General features: G+C 40.7%; 1 protein-coding gene across 1 annotated transcript in view; it reads left to right on the forward strand.

Moving 5' to 3' along the window:
* DNAAF4 (dynein axonemal assembly factor 4) overlaps positions 1 to 19,175 on the forward strand; it is a 70,333-nt gene that overhangs the window by 28,163 nt on the left and 22,995 nt on the right. The window contains exons 4-5 of the mRNA XM_017881275.1: positions 1,578 to 1,809; positions 18,502 to 18,647. Coding sequence (XP_017736764.1) covers positions 1,578 to 1,809; positions 18,502 to 18,647 — 378 coding nt within the window. The remainder of the gene's footprint in view (positions 1 to 1,577; positions 1,810 to 18,501; positions 18,648 to 19,175) is intronic.

The following is a 19,175-nucleotide window of genomic DNA, read 5'->3' on the forward strand; positions in this document are numbered from 1 at the left end:
AAAAAAAAAAAAAAAAAAAAAAAAAGACTTAGTCTTATGCATTTTAAAAACTTCATGTAAAATTCATTCTTCTTGTAGGGATTATGATGGGTGAGGGTGTCTGACTCTTCACATATTCTCCCTTTTTCATGTCTTGGGGCAGAGAGTGAAAAAAGGCAGACATATAATTAGTCTGGGTAAAGTCGTCTTCTTTTAGGTTGTGGCTTCCTCTCTAACACGGAGTGTTCATCATGCCTTATTGTGAGTCATTTAAATTTTGTTTCATTGCCATGTGTAGATTCCTCCTGATTCAGTCTGTTGGCAGCTCACTGGCAACTCTCTGAACTTAGAATATGTAGTAATAATTGCATATTTGTGCTTAATTTAAGCCTGAGGTAAAATTGGGACTACAGGAAATTTTCATTCAATGTCCGGTGAAATTTATTTTAAAGTCAGCATCTCACAGGAAAATAATCAGTCTTCTAGAAGAGAGTATTATGTCATGTAGATATTATAGAGCACCTTTGAGTGCACAGGTTTCATACTTGTAATGTTAAATCTCTATTTTAAAGTAATACAACCTTTAGGGACCTTCATCCTAGCATATCCATATTCTAGAACCACTTCAGATGTCCTATTTAAATGTAAATTAATTTAAATGTACATTAATGAAACTTAAATAAAATTAAAAATTCAGTTCCTGAGTCTCAGTAGCCACATTTGAGGTACTTAATTAGCCACCTGTGGCTAGTGGCTACTATATTGGATAGCACAGACATTTTGATCGTTGAAGTAAGTGCTTCTCTAGTGGATAGAGGTAAGAAATTTTTCTTACCATAGGAAAGTCAGATACATGGAGTCAATCATGTACACCAACTAGGTACTCTATTTCACAGGTTTTTTTTTTCTTGCCCATGTGAGGGAAGTTTGTGAAAGGGAGAAAAGTTGCCACACACCTGTACAAGATACTGCTTTCAAATTCACCTGATATTTAGCTCTTTGAAAGTGTCAGACAACTGCTAGTGCAAACATAGGTTTTGCAGCAGGATTAAGACTTCAAATATTTCCACCCACCAGAGACAGACCATCTTGTTCGTCCTTCCTATTTCCTTTTCTACTGTTCTCTCTTCAGTTGACACAACTTCAGTTGACAGAGTAAGACTTGGGATAAGCTGAAAAGCAAATGTTTGAGTATATGTGTTGGTGTGTGTGTATAGATTTTGAGAGAAGTGGCTTAACTCCTAGAATAATAAATTTATATTATTTTTTCTACCAAGCCCTTAGATATCATCTAATTGAATGCCTGCCCACATTTTACATATAAGTAAACTGAGGTTGGAGAAAGTGATTGCCTAAGATCATATAGCTAATGGTAGATCTGGGACTAAAACCTTTGTTCCATGATGCCAACACCAATGGTTTTTCTCCTGAATCATTTACCTTTCCCATTTTAATTCAGAATTCACTACTATCTGTTGTTACAGATACAATGGCAAGAGTTTAGAGGTATGAATAATTAATTATTGTAATGAATTTCTCATTTAAAGAAATGTTGCTTTTATGTATTTTAAAGAATTTGGTAATTGCAATTTTTATAGATTGAAGAAGAAGAGAGGAAGAAAATAGAAGATATGAAAGAAAATGAACGGATAAAAGCCACTAAAGAATTGGAAGCCTGGAAAGAATATCAAAGAAAAGCTGAAGAGCAAAAAAAAATTCAGAAAGAAGAGAAATTATGTCAAAGAGACAAGCAAATTAAAGAAGAAAGAAAAAAATTAAAATATAAGACTAGTACTAGAAATTCGGCATCGAGAAATCTTGCTCCAAAAGGTAAAATGATTAAGACTTTCTTGAGTAGTGGGTCCTGTTAGTGACGTATATATGACACTTTTCTTTTTTTGTAAATATATTCACAGCATTAGGTTACTATTTTGGCATATTGAGAATAACCAATTCAGTACAAAGACTAAAGTAAAAGACATTTCTTCTTTCGAGGGTAATGAAGTTTCCTTTCTTTTTTGTTGTTTTGTTTTTTGAGATGGAGTCTCGCCCTGTCGCTCAGGCTGGAGTGCAGTGGCAGGATCTCAGCTCACTGTAAGCTCCACCTCCCGGGTTCACGCCATTCTCCTGCCTCAGCCTCCCGAGTAGCTGGGACTACAGGTGTCCGCCAACACACCCGGCTAATTTTTTGTATTTTTAGTAGAGACGGGGTTTCACTGTGTTAGCCAGGATGGTCTTGATCTCCTGACCTCGTGGTCTGCCCACCTCAGCGTCCCAAAGTGCTGGAATTATAGGCGTGAGCCACCGTGCCCGGCCGGTAATGAAGTTTTCTAATAAAATGAGCAAGGAGGTGCCTGTAGTTCCAGCTACTCGGGAGGCTGAGGCAGGAGAATGGCGTGAACCTGGGAGGCGGAGGTTGCAGTGAGATCGTGCCACTGCACTCCAGCCTGGGCAACAGAGCAAGACTCCTCCGTCTAAAAAAAAAAACAAAAAATGAGCAAGGATTCATTCAAGGATTCGAAAAGAAGAGTGTCTTCTTTGCTTGTGTGCTTTCTTTCGAAATTTACAGAGATGTTGTTAAATAAGTGCTTAACTCAGGCTCAGGCCCAAAAAGACTTGGAGTGGACTAGCAGTGTCAGAAGCATTCATTTATTCCATTAGAGATAAGAAACTAGGAATTTCACTAAAAGACCTTTTCCTCACATCACTTAGGAAGATGAATACTATAAGCAAACTTACTCTACAGCAAATAAAGTTTGCTTCTAGCTTTTAATCTTGCTTGATGTGTTCAAAAATAGATAAATGAATGTAATTTTTTTTTCTTTTTTTCTTTTCTTTTCTTTTTTTTTGAGAGAAGATCTGGCTCTGTCTCCCAGGCTGGAGTACAGTGGTGCGATCTCAGCTCACTCTAACCTCTGCCTCTCCAGCTCAAGCCATCCTCCCTTAGCCTCCCAAGTAGCTGGGACTACAGGCCATGTGCCTCAATGTTCAGCTAATGTTTTTTGTACTTTTTGTAGAGACGAGGTTTTGCCATGTTGCCCAGGCTGGTCTTGAACTCGTGAGCTCAAGCAATCTGCCTGCCTTGGCCTCCCAAAGTAGGCATGAGCCGCCATGTCTGGCTGATACAAATATAATTCTGTTTTGTTTTTTGTGTGTGTGTGTGTTGTGTGTAAAATTATGTATGTTCAGTAGTTTATGGGAGAACGGGTGGTGGCTTGGTAGCATGTATAAGTTTCTTGTTAAGTGGTGGCATTTCTGAATTTTGGTAGAGCCATCAAGCCAGCAGTGTGACGACTGCAGCTCAAATGTGAGTCTTTTATCGCTCACCCCCCCTGCACCCCTTACGTCACCCCAAGTCCGCCAGGCCCCATAGGCATTCTTATGCTTGGCATCCTTCATACGCTTAGCTGCCTTCTCTTATCGGAGCGAGAACATGGGCCGGAGGCAGTGGCTGCACCACCCTAATAATCCATCCAGCAGCCACTTTGGGAGGACAGGGCGGCCCCAGATCACCTTGAGGTTGGAAAGTTTGAAGACCAGGTCTGACTAATCGTGGAGAAACCCCCATCTTTACTAAAAAATTACAACAAATTCACCGGCGGGTGTGGTAACAACATACGCTGTAATCCCACCGCTTCAGCTCAAGAGGCCCTGAGGCAGGAGAATTCGGCTTGAACCTGGAAGGCGGAGGTTGTGGTGAGGCTGAGATTGTGCCATTGCATTCCCACGGCCTGAGGCAACAAAAGCAAAACTCCGTCCTCAAAAAACAAAAAAAAAAAAAAAAAAGGCAAAGAACATATGGTATGTTGGTTTTCTACCTGAGCTACTTCATATAGAATAATCATCTCCAACTCCATCCAGGTTGCCGAGAATGCCATTATTTTATTTTATTCCTTTTTATGGCTGAGTAGTATTCCATGATTTTATATATGTATACACACACTATATTTTCTTTACTCATTAGTTGATGGGCATTTAGGCTAGTTATATATTTTTGCAATTGCAATTGTGCTGCTATAAACATAAGTGTGCAAGTGTCTAATGACTTCTTTTTCTCTAGGTAGATCCCCAGTAGGGGGATTGCTGGATCAAATAGCAGTTCTACTTTTAGTTCTTTAAGGAGTCTCCACACTGTCTTCCATAGTAGTTGTGCTAGTTTATATTCCCACCAGCAGTGTAAAAGTGTCCCTTTTCACCACATCTACACCAACCTCTGTTATTTTTTCATTTTTAAATTATGGTCATTCTTAACAGTATCGCATTGTGGTTTTGATTTGCATTTCCCTAATAATTAGCGATGTTGAGCATTTTTTCATATGTTTGTTGGACATTTGTTTCTTTCTTTCTTTATTTGTTTATTTATTTTGAGACAGAATTTCGCTCTTGTTGCCCAGGCTGGAGTGCAATGGCACGATCTTGGCTCACCGCAATCTCTGCCTCCCAGATTCAAGCGATTCTCCTGCTTCAACCTCCCGAGTAGCTAGGATTACACCATGCCTGGCTAATTTAGAGATGGGGTTTCTCCATGTTGGTCAGGCTGGTCTCGAACTCCTGACCTCAGGTGATCTGCCTGCCTCAGCCTCCCAAAGTGATGGGATTACAGGCGTGAGCCACTGCACCTGGCTGGACATTTGTATATCTTCTTTTGAGAGTTGTCTATTCATGTCCTTAGCCTACTTTTTGATGGGATTGTTTTGTTCTTACTGATTTGTTTGAGTTCCCTGTAGACTGTGGATATTAGTCCTTTGTCAGATGCATAGTTTGCGAAGATTTTCTTCCACTCTGTGGGTTGTCTGTTTACTGTGCTGATTATTTCTTTTGCTGTGCAGAAGCTTTTTAGTTTAATTAAGTCCCATCTATTTATCTTTGTTTTTGTTGCATTTGCTTTTGGATTCTTGGCCATCAAGTCTTTGCCTAAGCCAGTGTTAGAAGGGTTTTTCCAGTGTTATCTTCTAGAATTTTTATTGTTTCAGGTCGTAGACTTAAGTCTTTGATCCATCTTGAGTTAATTTTTGTGTTAGTGGAGAGATGAGGATCCAGTTTCATACCCCTACATGTGGTTTGCCAATTATCCCAGCACTATTTGTTGAATAGGTTGTCCTTTCCCCACTTTATGGTTTTGTTTGCTTTGTCAGATTGGCTGGCTGTATTTGGCTTTACATCTGGGTTCTCTATTCTGTTCTACTGGCCTATGTGCCTGTTTTTATAACAGTACTATACTGTTTTGGTAATTATGGCCTTGTAGTATAGTTTGGAGTCAGGTAATGTGATCCCTTCAGATTTGTTATTTTTGCTTAGTCTTGCTTTGGCTATGTGGCCTGTTTTTTTGTTCTACTTGAATTTTAGGATTGTTTTTTCTAGTTCTGTGAAGAATGATCATGATATTTTGATGGGGATTGCATTGAATTTATAGATTGCTTTTGGCAGTATGGTCATTTTCACAATATTGGTTCTACCCATCTATGAACATGGGATGTGCTTCCATTTGTTTGTGTCATCCACGATTTCTTTCAGCAGTGTTTTGTAGTTTACCTTGTGAGATCTTTCACCTCTTTAGTTAGGTATATTCCTAAGTTTTTTGTTTTTTTGTTTTGTTTTGTTTTGAGGTTTTTTTTGCAGCTGTTGTAAAAGGGGTCAAGTTCTTGATGTGATTCTCAGCCTGGCCCTTGTTGGTGTATAGTAGTGCTAGTGACTTGTTTACATTGATTTTGTATCCTGAAACTTTATTTGAATTCATGTATCAGATCTAGGAGCTTTTCGGATGAGTCTTTAGGGTTTTCTAGGTATGCAATCATATCATTGGCGAACAGTGACAACATGACTTCCTCCTTACTGATTTAGATGCTCTTTATTTTTTTCTCTTGTCTGATCGCTCTGGCTAGGGCTGCCAGTAATACGTTAAATAGAGTTGGTGAAAGTGGACATCCTTGTCTTATTTCAGTTGTCAGGGGAAATGCTTTCAACTTTTCACTGTTCATTATAATATTGGCCGTGGGTTTGTCAAAGATGGCTTTTATTACCTTAAGGTATATCCCTTCTATGCCCATTTTGCTGAGGGTTTTAGTCATAAAGGGATGCTGGATTTTGTCAAATGCTTTTTGTGTGTGTGAGACACAGTCTCACTCTGTTCCTTAGGCTGGAGTGCAGTGGTATGATCTCGGCTTACTGCAACCTCTGCCTCCCAAATTCAAACGATTCTCCTGCCTCAACCTCCCCGATATCTGGGATTACCGGTGTGCACCACCACGCGTAGCTAATTTTTTGTATTTTTTATTAGAGACAGGGTTTTGCCATGTTGGCCAAGCTGGCCTCACACTCCTGACCTCAAATGATTCGCCTGCCTTGGCTTCCCAAAATGCTGGGATTACAGGTGTGAGCCACCACGCCCAGCCTCAAATGCTTTTTCTGCATTTATTGAGATTATCATAAGATTTTTGTTTTGACTTCTGCTTATGTGGTGTATTATATTTATTGATTTGTGCATGTTAAATCAGCTCTGCATCCCTGGTATGAAACCCACTTAACCATGGTGTATTACCTTTTTGATATGCTGTTGCACTTGGTTAGCTAGTATTTGGTTGAGGAGTGTTACATCTGTGTTCATCAGGGATATTTGGTCTGTAGTTTTTTTTTTTTGTTATGTCCTTTCCTGGTTTTGGTATTAGGGTAGTACGGGTTTTATGAAATGATTTAGGGAGGATTTTCTCCTTATCTTTTGGAATAGTTTTAGTAGGATTAGTACCAGTTCTCTTTGAATGTCTGTTAGAATTCAGCTGTTGGGCCGGGAGCGTGGCTCATACCTGTAATCCCAGCACTTTGGGAGGCCAAGGCAGGCGATCACCTGAGGTCAGGAGTCCGAGACCATCCGGCCCAACATCGTGAAGCCTCATCTAGCTAAAAATACAAAAATGAGCAGGGTATGGTGGCGCATGCCTATAACCCCATCAACTCGGGAAGCTGAGGCAGGAGAATCGCTTGAACCTGGAGGTGGAGGTTGCAGTGAGCTGAGATCTCACCACTGTATTCCAGCCTGGGGGCAACAGAGCAAGACCCTGTCTTTAAAAAGAAAAAAAAATTTCAGCTATGAATCCATTTGGTCCTGGACTTTTTTTAGTTGGCAGTTTTTAAATTACTCTTTCAATCTCCCTACTTGTTATTGGTCTATTCAGAGTTTCTATTTCTTCCTGGCTTAATCTGGGAGGATTAATTCCTTTTAGGTTTGGGAATTTATCCATCTCCTTTAGGTTTTCTAGTTTGTGCGCATAAAGTATTCATAGTAGCCTTGAATAATTTTTTGTATCTCTGTGGTATTTGTTGTAATTTCTCTCATTTCATTTCTAATCGAGCTTATTTGGATATTCTTCTTTTCTGGGTTAATCTTATTAATGGTCTATCAATTTTGTTTCTCTTTTCAAAGAACCAGCTTTTTGTTTAATTTTTCTTTTGCATTTTTTTTCTTTCAGTTTCATTTAGTTCTGCTCTGATCTTTGTTATTTCTTTTCTTGTGCTGGGTTTGGGTTTGATGTGTTCTTGTTTTTCTAGTTTCTTGAGGTGTGAACCTAGATTGTCTGTTTATGCTCTTTCAGACTTTTTGATGTAGGCATTTAGTGCTATGAACTTTCCTCTTAGCACTGCTTTTGCTGTATCCCAGAGGTTTTGACTGGTTGTATCACTCTTATTGTTCAGTTCAAAGAATTTTAAAATTTCCGTCTTGATTTCATTGTTGACCCAAAGATCATTCAGAGGCAGGTTATGTAATTTCCATATATTTGTATAGTTTTGAGCATTCCTTTTGAAGTCAATATCCAGTTTTATTCCACTGTGGTCCTAGAGAGTACTTGATGTAATTTTGATTTTCTTAAATTTATTGAGATGGGTCAGGCACGGTGGCTCAAGCCTGTAATCCCAGCACTTTGGGAGGCCGAGGCAGGCAGATCACAAGGTCAGGAGATCGAGACCATCCTGGCTAACATGGTGAAACTCCGTCTTTACTAAAATACAAAAAATTAGCCGGGCGTGGTGGTGGGCGCCTGTAGTCCCAGCTACTCGGGAGGCTGAGGCAGGAGAATGGCGTGAACCCGGGAGGCGGAGCTTGCAGTGAACTGAGATTGTGCCATCGCACTCCAGCCTAGGCAACAGTGCAAGACTCCGTCTCAAAAAAAAAAAAAAAACAAATTTATGTGAGGATGGCTGGGCGAAAGTGCTATGCCTGTCATCCCACACTTTGGGAGGCCGAGGCGGGTGGGATCACCTGAGGTCAGGAGTTTGAGACAGCCTGGCCAACATGGTGAAACCTGGTCTTTACTAAAAAATACAAAAATTAGGCTGGTGTGGTGCCTGTAATCCCAGCTACTTGGGAGGCTGAGGCAGAAGAATCACTTGAACCCAAGAGGTGGAGGTTGCTATGAGTTGAGATCACGCCACTGCACCCCAGCCTGGACAACACAGTGAGGCTCCGTATCAAAAAAAAAAAAAAGCAAAAACTTACTGAAATTTGTTTTGTGGTCTATCATTTGGTTGATCTTGGAGAATGTTCCATGTGCTGGTGAAAGAATGCATATTCTGCAGTTGTTGGGTAGAATGTTCTATAAATGTCTGTTAAGTCCATTTGTTCTAGGATATAGTTTAAATCCATTATTTCTTCACTGACTTTCTGTCTTGATTACCTGTCTTGTGCTGTCAATAGAGTATTGAAGTCCCCCACTATTATTGTGGTGCTATCTCATTTCTTAGGTCTAATAGTAATTGTTTTATAAATTTGAGAATTCTGGCCGGGCGCAGTGGCTCACACGTGTAATCCCGGCACTTTGGGAGGTCAAGGCAGGTGGATCACGAGGTCAGGAGTTTGAGACCAGACTGACCAACATGGTGAAACCCCCTCTGTACTAAAAATACAAAAATTAGCCGGGCGTGGTGGCGCATGCCTGTAATCCCAGCTACCCAGGAGGCTGAGGCAGGAGAATTGCTTGAATCTGGAGGTGGAGGTTGCAGTGAGCCAAAATTGCGCCACGGCACTCCAGCCTGGGTGACAGAGCGAGACTGTCTCAAAAAAAAAAAAAAAAGTAAATAAATAAATTTGAGAGTTCCAGTGTTAGGTGCATAAACATTTAGGATTGTGATATTTTCCGGTTGGACTAATCCTTTTATCATTATACAATGTCCTTTTTAATCTTTTTAAACTGTTGTTGCTTTAAAGCCTGCTTTGTTTTGTATAAGAATAGCTACTCCTGGCCAGGCGCATTGGCTCATGCCTATAATCCCAGCACTTTGGGAGGCCGAGGTGGGCGGATCACGAGGTCAGGAGTTCGAGACCAGCCGGGCCAACATGGTGAAACGCCGTCTCTACTAAAAATACAAATATTAGCCGGGTGTGATGGTACGCACCTGTAGGCCCAGCTACTCGGAAGGCTAAGGCAGGATAATCACTTGGACCTGGGAGGCAGAGGTTGCAGTGAGTCAAGATTGTGCCACTGTACTCCAGCCTGGGCAACAGAAAGAGGCTCTGTCTCAAAATAAGAGGGGGGAAAAAAAGGAATAGCTACTCCTGCTCACTTTGGTGTCCATTTGCATGGAATATCTTTTTCCTCCCTGTTACCTGAAGTTTATGAGTCCCTATATGTTAGGCAAGTCTGTTAAAAGACTTATTGGTTGGTTGGTTTTTATCTATTTTGACATTCTGTATCTCTTAAGTGGAGCATTTAGGCCATTTACATTCAACGTCAGTATTGAGATGTGAGGTACTGTTCTATTCATCATGCTAGTTGTTGCCTTATACCATATTTTGTTTTCATTGTGCTGTTGTTTTATAGGTCCTGTGAGATTTATGCTTTAAGGAGGTTCTATTTTGGTATATTCTGAAGTTTTGTTTCAATATTTAGAACTCCTTTTAGCATTTCTTGTAGTGCTGACATGGTAGTGGCAAATTCAACATTTGTTTGTTTGAAAAAGACTTTATCTCGCCTCTGGTTATGAAGCTTAGTTCGACTGGATACAAAATTCTTGGCTGATGATTATTTTGTTTAAGGAGGCTAAAGATTGGACCACCATCCCTTCTGGCTTGCAGGGCTTCTGCTAAGAAGTCTGCTGTTAATCTGATAGGTTCTTCTTTATAGATTACCTGATGCTTTGTGCTCACAGCTCCTTTTTTTTTTTTTTAGACAGAGTCTTGCTCTGTCACCCAGGCTAGAGTACAGTGTCACGATCTCAGCTCGCAGCAACCTGCAAATCCCAGGTTCCAGCAATTCTCCTTCCTCAGACTCCTGAGTAGCTGGGATTACAGGCACCCGCCACCACGCCTGGCTAATTTTTGTATTTTTAGTAGAGACGGGGTTTCACCGTCTTGGCCAGGCTGGTCTCGAACTCCTGACATTGTGATCCACCCTCCTTGGCCTCCCAAAGTGCTGAGATTACAGGTGTGAGCCACCGTGCCCGGCCTTGCCTCACAGCTCTTAAGATTCTTTCTTTCATCTTTACTTTAGACAATGTGATGACTATGTGCCTAGGCAATAATCTTTTTGCAATTAATTCCCTGGGTGTTCTTTGAGCTTCTTGTATTTGGATGTCTCGATCTCTAGCAAGACCAAGGAAGTTTTTCTCGATTATTCCCTCAAGTATGTTTTCCAAACTTTTAGATTTCCGTTCTTCCTCAGGAGTACCAGTTATTCTTATGTTTGCTCATTTATATAATCCCAGATTTCTTGGAGGCTTTGTTCATTTTTTAAAATTCTTTTTTTCTTTGTCTTTGTTGGATAGGGTTCATTTGAAAGCCTTGTCTTTGAGCTCTGAAGTTATTTCTTCTAGTTGTTTAGTTCTATTGTTGAAACTTTCCAGTGTATTTTGCATTTCTTTAAGTGTGTCTTTCATTTCCAGAAATTTTGATTATCTTTTCTTTATAATATCTATTTCTCTGGAGACTTTTTCATTCATATCCTCCTGTATTTTTTTTTTAATTTCTTTAAGTTGATTTTCACCTTTCTCTAGTGCCTCCTTGAGGACCTTAATAATCAACCTTCTGAATTATTTATCTGGCAATAATTCTTGGCAAAAAACCAAGAAAAAAATATTTCTTCTTGGTTTGGATCCATTGCTGGAGAGCTAGTGTATTCTTTTCGGGGTGTTACAGAACCTTGTATTATCATAGTACCAGAATTACTTTTCTGGTTCCTTCTTATTTGAGTAGACTGTTTCAGTGGTAAGATCTGGAACTCAAAGGCTACTGTTCGGATTCTTTTGTCCCATGGGCGTTCCCTTGATATGGTGCCCTCCCCCTGCCACTAGGGATGGGGCTTCCTGAGAGCCATACTACAGTGATTGTTACTGCCCTTCTGGTTCTAGCCAACCAGTTGGGCCCCAGGCTGGTGCTGGGGAGTATCTGCAAAGAGCCCTATGATGTAATCTGCAGGTCTCCCAGCCATGGATACCAGCACCTGTTCTGGTGGTGGCAGGTGAGTGAAGTGGATGCTGTTGGAGTCTTTTGTCGTAATTTCATTTAGTGCACTTCAAGTACTGGTTATGCTAGCAGTGAGGTTGTCACGTGGACAGACTCAGGACCTCTGGCTAGACAGGGTATTGCAGGAAGTGGAATTAGCTGTTGTTTTCTCCTTTGGAGCAGAGTTGTTCTGTTATGAATTGCTACAGAGGCTTGAGTTGGTTGGGCTCCAGCCAGGAGGTGGCACTTCCAAAAGGGCACCAGCTGCAGTATAGAAGAGAGATATAATCTTGATGTTGGTCAGGACAAGTACTCGGGTTTCTCAGGTGACGGGCAGGGCCATAGAGCAGGTAGAGAAAAACCATCAGGTGGGGGCAAGGTTAGTTGGGTCTGGGCTCAGACTCCCCTTGGGTGGGGCTTGCTGTGGCCACAGTGGGGGTGGAGGGGTGAATCTCAGGCCAATGGAATTATGTTCCCAGGGGCATTATGGCTGCCTCTGCTGTGCCATACAGGTCACCAGGGAGGTAGGGGAAAGCCGGCGGTGACAAGCCTCACCCAACTCCCAGTCAGCCACCAAGGCCAGTCTCACTCCGGCCATGCCACCCCAACTGCACTGAGTTTATATCCAGGCAGTCGGTGAGCAGGGCTGAGATCTTGCCCCAGACTATAAGCCTTGCCACTGAGAAAGCAAGAGGGCTCTTAGGCCTCACCAGTCTCTGCCTGCCCACACTATTGGCTGTGGCTTCTGCACTCGCATCTGTATTTCCCATTTGCCCCCCCCGCCCGCCACCAATTTCTGCTTAGGAAAATTCCTGCTCAGTCAAAATTATTACAAAGTTCAGCTGCAAGCCTCCTTCACCCTGTGGTCCCGCCTCATTTCCACTGGCTGCCTTCCCTTCTCCAAGGACCTCTGTGGGATCAGGCCAGGAATGGCTTCTTTGGACTCCAGCTGGGGATGGAAGTGCCTACAGGACTCTTCCTGTTGCTTCTTCTACTTCTATATTTTGCTCAGCTCCCTAAATCTATTTCGGTTCTGGGTAAAGTTAAATCCTTCCCCTGTGATCTGGATTTTCAGGTTCCCCAGTGGGGATGTATGTTCAGAGACTGACCTTTTTCTCCTCACACTTTGGGAACTCAGTTTTTCAGCTGTCTTGTGGCATTTGCAGCAGCAAGCCACTTCTTTCAAAGGGTCTGTGAATTCTTTCGGGTTTCCTACGGTGTTTCTTGTGGTGTTCCTGAAGTGATTCTTGGAGTAAAAGTTCACAGTGCGAGTCTCCAGATGCTGTTCTGTCCATCCAAGTGACAGCTGCATGTTAATCCTGTCTCCGATCTGCCATTTTCCCTCCTACCTCCCAATGAATATAATTCTATATTGAAAGCTACGGGTTTGGTTTTATCTAATTTTAGAATATTAAACTTTGTTTTGGATGTATTTTCCACCGGGTGCAGTGGCTCATGCCTGTAATCCCAGAACTTGGGAGGCTGAGGTGGGCAGATCACCTGAAGTTGGGTGTTCAAGACCAGCCTGACCAACATGGAGAAACCCTGTCTCTACTAAAAATACAAAACTAGCCGGGCATGGTGGTGGGCGCCTGTAATCCCAGCTACTCAGGAGGCGCTGAGGCAGGAGAATTGCTTGAACCCAGGAGGTGGAGGTTGCAGTGAGGCGAGATCGTGCCATTGCACTCCAGCCTGGGCAACAAGAGTGAAACTCCATCTCAAAAAGAGAGAAAAAGAAATATTTAGTATTTTCCTTACATAAGTCATTGAATTCCTATAACATTTTAGTTTAAAATCACATATATAATAATAATAATAATTAACATTTATTAAGTGACTACTATGTGCCAGGGGATTTTATTGCTTGGGTCACTCAGTCTTCACAACACTTCAGTCTAAGTGCTGCTATTCTTATTTTAGAGGAAATAGATGTTCAGAAAAAAAAGATAACTATGAATAAGTAAACTTGCAGAATTTGAACCCAGATCTGTTCTGCATCTGAAACCTGTGCTATTTCCACCAGGTTATATGTCTTTACTACTTTAACAGTGAGACTTGGCATGTTGAAAACTCATTTAGAGGCTGGGCATGGTGGCTCACTCCTGTAATCCCAGCACTTTGGGAGGCGGAGGTGGGTGGATCACCTGAGGTCAGGAGTTCCAGACCACCCTGGGCAACATGGTGAAACCCTGTCTCTACTAAAAATACAAAACTTAGCCAGGCTGGTGGTGTGCACCTGTAGTCTCAGCTACTCAGGAGGCTGAGGCAGGAGAATCACTTGAACCCAGGAGGCAGAGGCTGCAGTGAGCCAAGATCACGCCACTGCACTCCAGTGTGGGCGACAGAGTGAGACCTTGTCTCAAAAAAACAAAAAAAAAGTCATTTAGATTGAATATATATATATATATTTTTTTTACAATTTGCTAATATTTTATAAGCAATTGTCACATTTATCTTCATATTGAGATTTAGTTATATTTTTCATTCCTCATACTGTTCTTGTCTAGATTTTATACAAAATTATACCAGACCTATATACTATAGAGCATTTTTATTTTTCTATTATTTGAAACAATATAGTTAGGTAAGAGAAATATCTTTTGTTTTAAAGTTTAGTAAAACTTCCCCTAAAACTGTCTAGGTCTGGAGTTTTTTTATGGAGGTTTTTTGAAAAACAAAATAGATTTAGTTTCTATAATAGTTATTGATTATTGAAATTTTCCAAAGTCAATTTTGGTAATTTGTCTTCTAAATTGTGCGTTTTATCTTTTCAAATTCATTTCTATAAAGTTTTTATTTGCTTATCTCTACTTTATCTATAGTTATATAATTTACTAATTTCTAATATTGTTCTTTTTTTTGAGACAGGATCTCACCCTGTCACCCAGGATGGAGTGCAGTTGATCTAGCTTGATCCTTAATAAAGTAATCTATCCTTTGTTTCTGGTTGTTTTAAAATGCTTCCCCTTGGTATATTGTGGGTTCATTAGTATAAGTTCAATTTTATGTTTATTTGTCTCATAATATCATAACTTGGAGCATGCTATCACTCAGAGAACTTTGTCATTCATCAGTTCTGGGAATTTCAAAACTATTGTCTTCAAATATTACCTTCTTGGCTGGTAATTTACCTTCTTGGCTCATGCCTGTAATCTCAAGCACTTTGGGAGGCTGAGGTGGGCGAATTACTTGAGGCTAGGAGTTCGAGACCAGCCTGGCCAACATGGTGAAACCCCATCTCTACTAAAAATACAAAAATTAGCTGGCTGTGGTGGCACACAGCTGTAATCCCAGCTACTTGGGAGACTGAGGCATGAGAATTGCTTGAACCCAGGAGGCAGAGGCTGCAGTGAGCCGAGATCGCGCCACTGCACTCTAGCCTGGGTGACAGAGTGAGACTCTGTCTCAAAAACAAACACAAAAACAAACAAATATTACATTATTGTGTTCTCTTGTTTTCAGTATATTTTTAAATTACACAGATGTTTTTCTTTTTTTTGAGACGGAGTCTTGCTCTGTCATCCAGGCTGGAGTGCAGTGGTACAATCTCAGCTCACTGCAGCCTCTGCCTCCTGGGTTCAAGCAATTCTCCTGCCTCAGCCTCCTTAGTAGCTGGAACTACAGATGTGCACCACCACACCAGGCTAATTTTTGTATTTTTAGTAAACACGGGGTTTCACCATTTTGGCCATGCTGATCTTGAACTCGTGACCTCAAGCGATCCACCTGTCTTGGCCTCCCAAAATGCTGGGATTACAGGCTTGAGTCACCACACCTGGCCAACTTTCTTGTATTCTCTTTATCTTCCTCAGCTATGTTCTGTATAATATCTCAGATCTATCTTCTAGTTTATAAATTTTCTTGAACCATTACTAATTTTATGTTATACTTGTCCAAGATATTTTTAATTTCAGTGACAATATTTTTCATTTTGAAAGTTCTGTTTTTTTCCCACACCTCTCTGTTCTTTGTCACTAGCTTCTTAGTTTTCATTATTGATGTTAGCCTGTCTTTACTGTCTTTAAGTGGGTATGTTTAAAATGATTCATCTCTTTCAGATTGTCATGCTATTTCAAAATCTTAGGGAGCCACTCGTCTGATTTGTTGTGTCTGCTGATTGTTCGGAAGAGGATTGTTTCCTCTTGCGAATTGTGCCTGACCACTAATCTTCTGCAAAAACTTCTTTGTGTGTATGTTTGAGGAAATATCATATATTCTTTTTTACAAAAGACTTGTTGATGAGGAATACCTGGAGCTTCAATTTCTTACAAGAGACATTTTTTCCAACCTTTACTTTCTAAGACTAGTGAGCAGAGATCGTATAAGCATCCTTTTCACTAAGAGTGACGCCCACTGGGCACGGTGGCTCACGCCTATAAACCCAGCACTTTGGGAGGCCGAGGCGGGTGGATCATGAAGTCAGGAGTTCAAGACCAGTCTGGCCAACATGGTGAAACCCGTGTCTACTAAAAATACAAAAAAACTAGCGGGGCATGGTGCACATCTGTAATCCCAGCTACTCGCGAGGCTGAGGCAGGAGAATCACTTGAACCCGGGAGGTGCCGCCCTTCTGTGATTCTAGTTTCATTTACACCTTCCCACCTCTGTACCTATATCAGCATTAAATTTCCATTCTCCAGCCATTGATATTCATCTATTTGCATCTAAAATCTTTCCAAACAGCTTTGTGTTCACTTTTGAGATGACCCTGGCTTTAAATTCGGTGATGAGGCCTTTCCTTTACTTACTTTTGAAACTGAACTATATATTGAACCTTTTGTTTATTTATTTTTTATTAAGAATTTGTATGTGTTCATAACATTTTACCTTTTCATAAAATTGCATGTAAAACTTTGTAGTAAAAGTTGTAACCTGTGTTGCTACAAACAGCAAATTTCTTTTTTACGTTTTGAATTTGCAAATAGCAAATAGAAGAGTTTGTAAATTAGATATACGAGTTTGGAAATTATATATCTTATTTTTACTGTAACTAGTGGTCACTTTAATATTTTTTATAAACACATGAAGATTTGTTTTTCTGTAGCAAAATAGTTTTTTTTGGTTTTCCTCATGGGATAACAGTGATGATTTCCTGCATGTTCTATATCGTATTAATCATTAGTATTAATAGTAATCTGAAGTAAAATGAAGTATACTTCGTTTTCACTTTCTATTCTATTTTCCTTCTTTTTTTTCTTTTCTTTTTTTTTTTTTTTTTTTTTTTTTTTTTTTTTTTTTTGGTGAGACTTGCTCTGTTGTCCAGACTGGAGTGCAGTGGCATAATCTTGGCTCACTGCAGTCTCTGCCTCCCAGGTTCAAGTGATTCTCCTGCCTCAGCTTCCCAAGTAGCTGGGATTACAGGTGCCCGCCACCACGCCTGACTAATTTTTTGTATTTTTAGTAGAGATGAGGTTTCACCATATTGGCCAAGCAGTCTCCAACTCCTGACCTCAAGTGATCCACCTGCCTCAGCCTCCCAAAGTGCTAGGATTACAGGTGTGAGCCGCTGCGCCACGACCTGTTTTCCTTCTTTTGTATTACTATTTAAAACTATTATTTACAGGCTGGGTGTGGTGGCTCACACCTGTAATCTCAACACTTTGAGAGGCCAAAATGGGAGGATTGCTTGAGCCCAGGAGTTCAAGACCAGCCTGGGCAACAAAACAAGACCCCATCTCTACAAAAAAGCATACAAACAAAAAAAATTAGCCATGCATGGTGGTGTACACCTGTAGTCCCAGCTCTTGAGAGACTGAGATGGGAGGATTGCTTGAGCCAAGGGGTTCAAGGCTGCAGTGTGCTGTGATTGCATCACTGTACTCCAGCCTACGTGAGAGTAATAACCCTATCTCTAAAAAAAAAAAAGATACGATTTACAACATTTTTGGTGTGTTCTCCACTGCTTTAGAAAACCCATTCTTTTTCATTTTGCTCTCAAGTTTGCCACTCCTGGGTTCTTAATGTTATTTCTCTGTGTTCTGGAACATTTCTTTGAGTAATGTATTCAGAAAAGATGACTAGGTAGTGTTGGCTGAGTTCTTACATACCTAGAAATGTCTTTTACCATTATGAGTGAGCAACAGTTAACTTGGATATAAAATTATTGGGACCTTATATTAGGTAGGTTCAAGCCAAGCATTATAAAATAAAGTCCCAAATGGGCAGATCAAATAAAGATAAAAATTTAGTTATCTTTAATGTCATACTTTGTTATGCAACAGTACTGAATGACTGTGTTCCACAAGGCCATCCTGGCAGATGGGATCACCTCTGTTATCACATTATTTGGCTTTCATGTTTGAGTCTAAGAGGGCTTTTTCCCTCCTTGCTCCAGTCCTTTGAAATGTCTAGTCAAGACCCTCTCCAAGTTTTTGTTTGTTTGTTTATTGGAGATGGAGTCTCCAACACGCAATCTCGGCTAACTGCAACCTCTGCCTCCTAGGTTCAAGCAAATCTCCTGCCTCAGCCTCCCAAGTAGCTGGGATTACAGGTGCACGCCACAGGCTTGGTTAATTTTTATATTTTTAGTAGAGACAGGGTTTCACTGTGTTGGCCAGGCTGGTCTTGAACTCCTGACCTCAGGTGATTGGCCCGCCTTGGCCTCCCAGAGTGCTGGGATTACAGACATGAGCCGCTGTGCCCGTCCTTGCCACCAATTCTCATTCGTTTTCTTTAATGGCTAAAACTTTTTACACTATTGTAAGAAAGCATATAGGAGATAATGTATATAGGAGATATTGCTATAGAGTTTAAGGAGATAGAGGTGGTATTGGCAGTGGTGGTTTTGTCTATGTGCTCTTCTCTAGAGTTGATGTTGAGTTGCCTAAAGTATCCTCCCTTAGAGTTGATGTGAATTAAACACTGGTTTTAAAAACAGAACCCCAGAAAAGTAGCTGAGGCCATTGATAAAGAGCAGGTAAGTCTTTGGCTGCTGTATTATCAGTGCTAAATTTTGCATTTTTTTCTTGCAGAAAATATATTTGATTTATTTGTTTAGGACTTGGGGGTTGGCTTTGATGTGTAATTAAAGGTCAGTCGATGGTTAACTAGAAAATGAGAAATAAGTGACTTGCTTGCTACCATTGTTTTTAAAGGGAGAAGTTCAGAAAATATATTTACTGAGAAGTTAAAGGAAGACAGTATTCCTGCTCCTCGTTCTGTTGGCAGTATTAAAATCAACTTTACCCCTCGAGTATTCCCAACAGCTCTTCGTGAATCACAAGTAGCAGAAGAGGAGGAGGTAGATATACTTACTGTAGTTACAATTACCACAAATGAAAATACTTTATTTTTATTTCATCTATTGAAATTAGTACTGGTTCTGCGCTTCTTAAGTATTTATTACACTAAATAAATAATGTCATGAATATATTTTAGAATTTCCTTATAAGAAATATATTTTGCAGATTTTTTTTGGCGCTAGAATAGTGATAAGAGAACACTGATTTAATATATGTACAGTAGGCCGGGCGCAGTGGCTCACGCCTGTAATCCCAGCACTTTGGGAGGCCAAGATGGGTGGATCACTTGAGGTCAGGAGTTCGAGACCAACCTACTAACATGGGGAAACCCCATCTGTACTAAAAATACAAAAAATTAGCCAGGCGTGGTGGTGGTGCATACCTATAATTGGATGCATACTCGGAAGGCTGAGGCAGTAGAATCACTTGAACCCAGGGGGCGGAGGTTGCAGTGAGCCAAGATTGCGCCATTTCAGTCCAGCCTGGGTGAAAGAGCGAAACTCGGTCTCAAAAAAAAAAAAAAAAAA

The sequence above is a fragment of the Rhinopithecus bieti genome, unplaced genomic scaffold, assembly GCF_001698545.2.
Source record: "Rhinopithecus bieti isolate Rb0 unplaced genomic scaffold, ASM169854v2 scaffold_1106, whole genome shotgun sequence".
Lineage (NCBI taxonomy): Eukaryota > Metazoa > Chordata > Mammalia > Primates > Cercopithecidae > Rhinopithecus > Rhinopithecus bieti.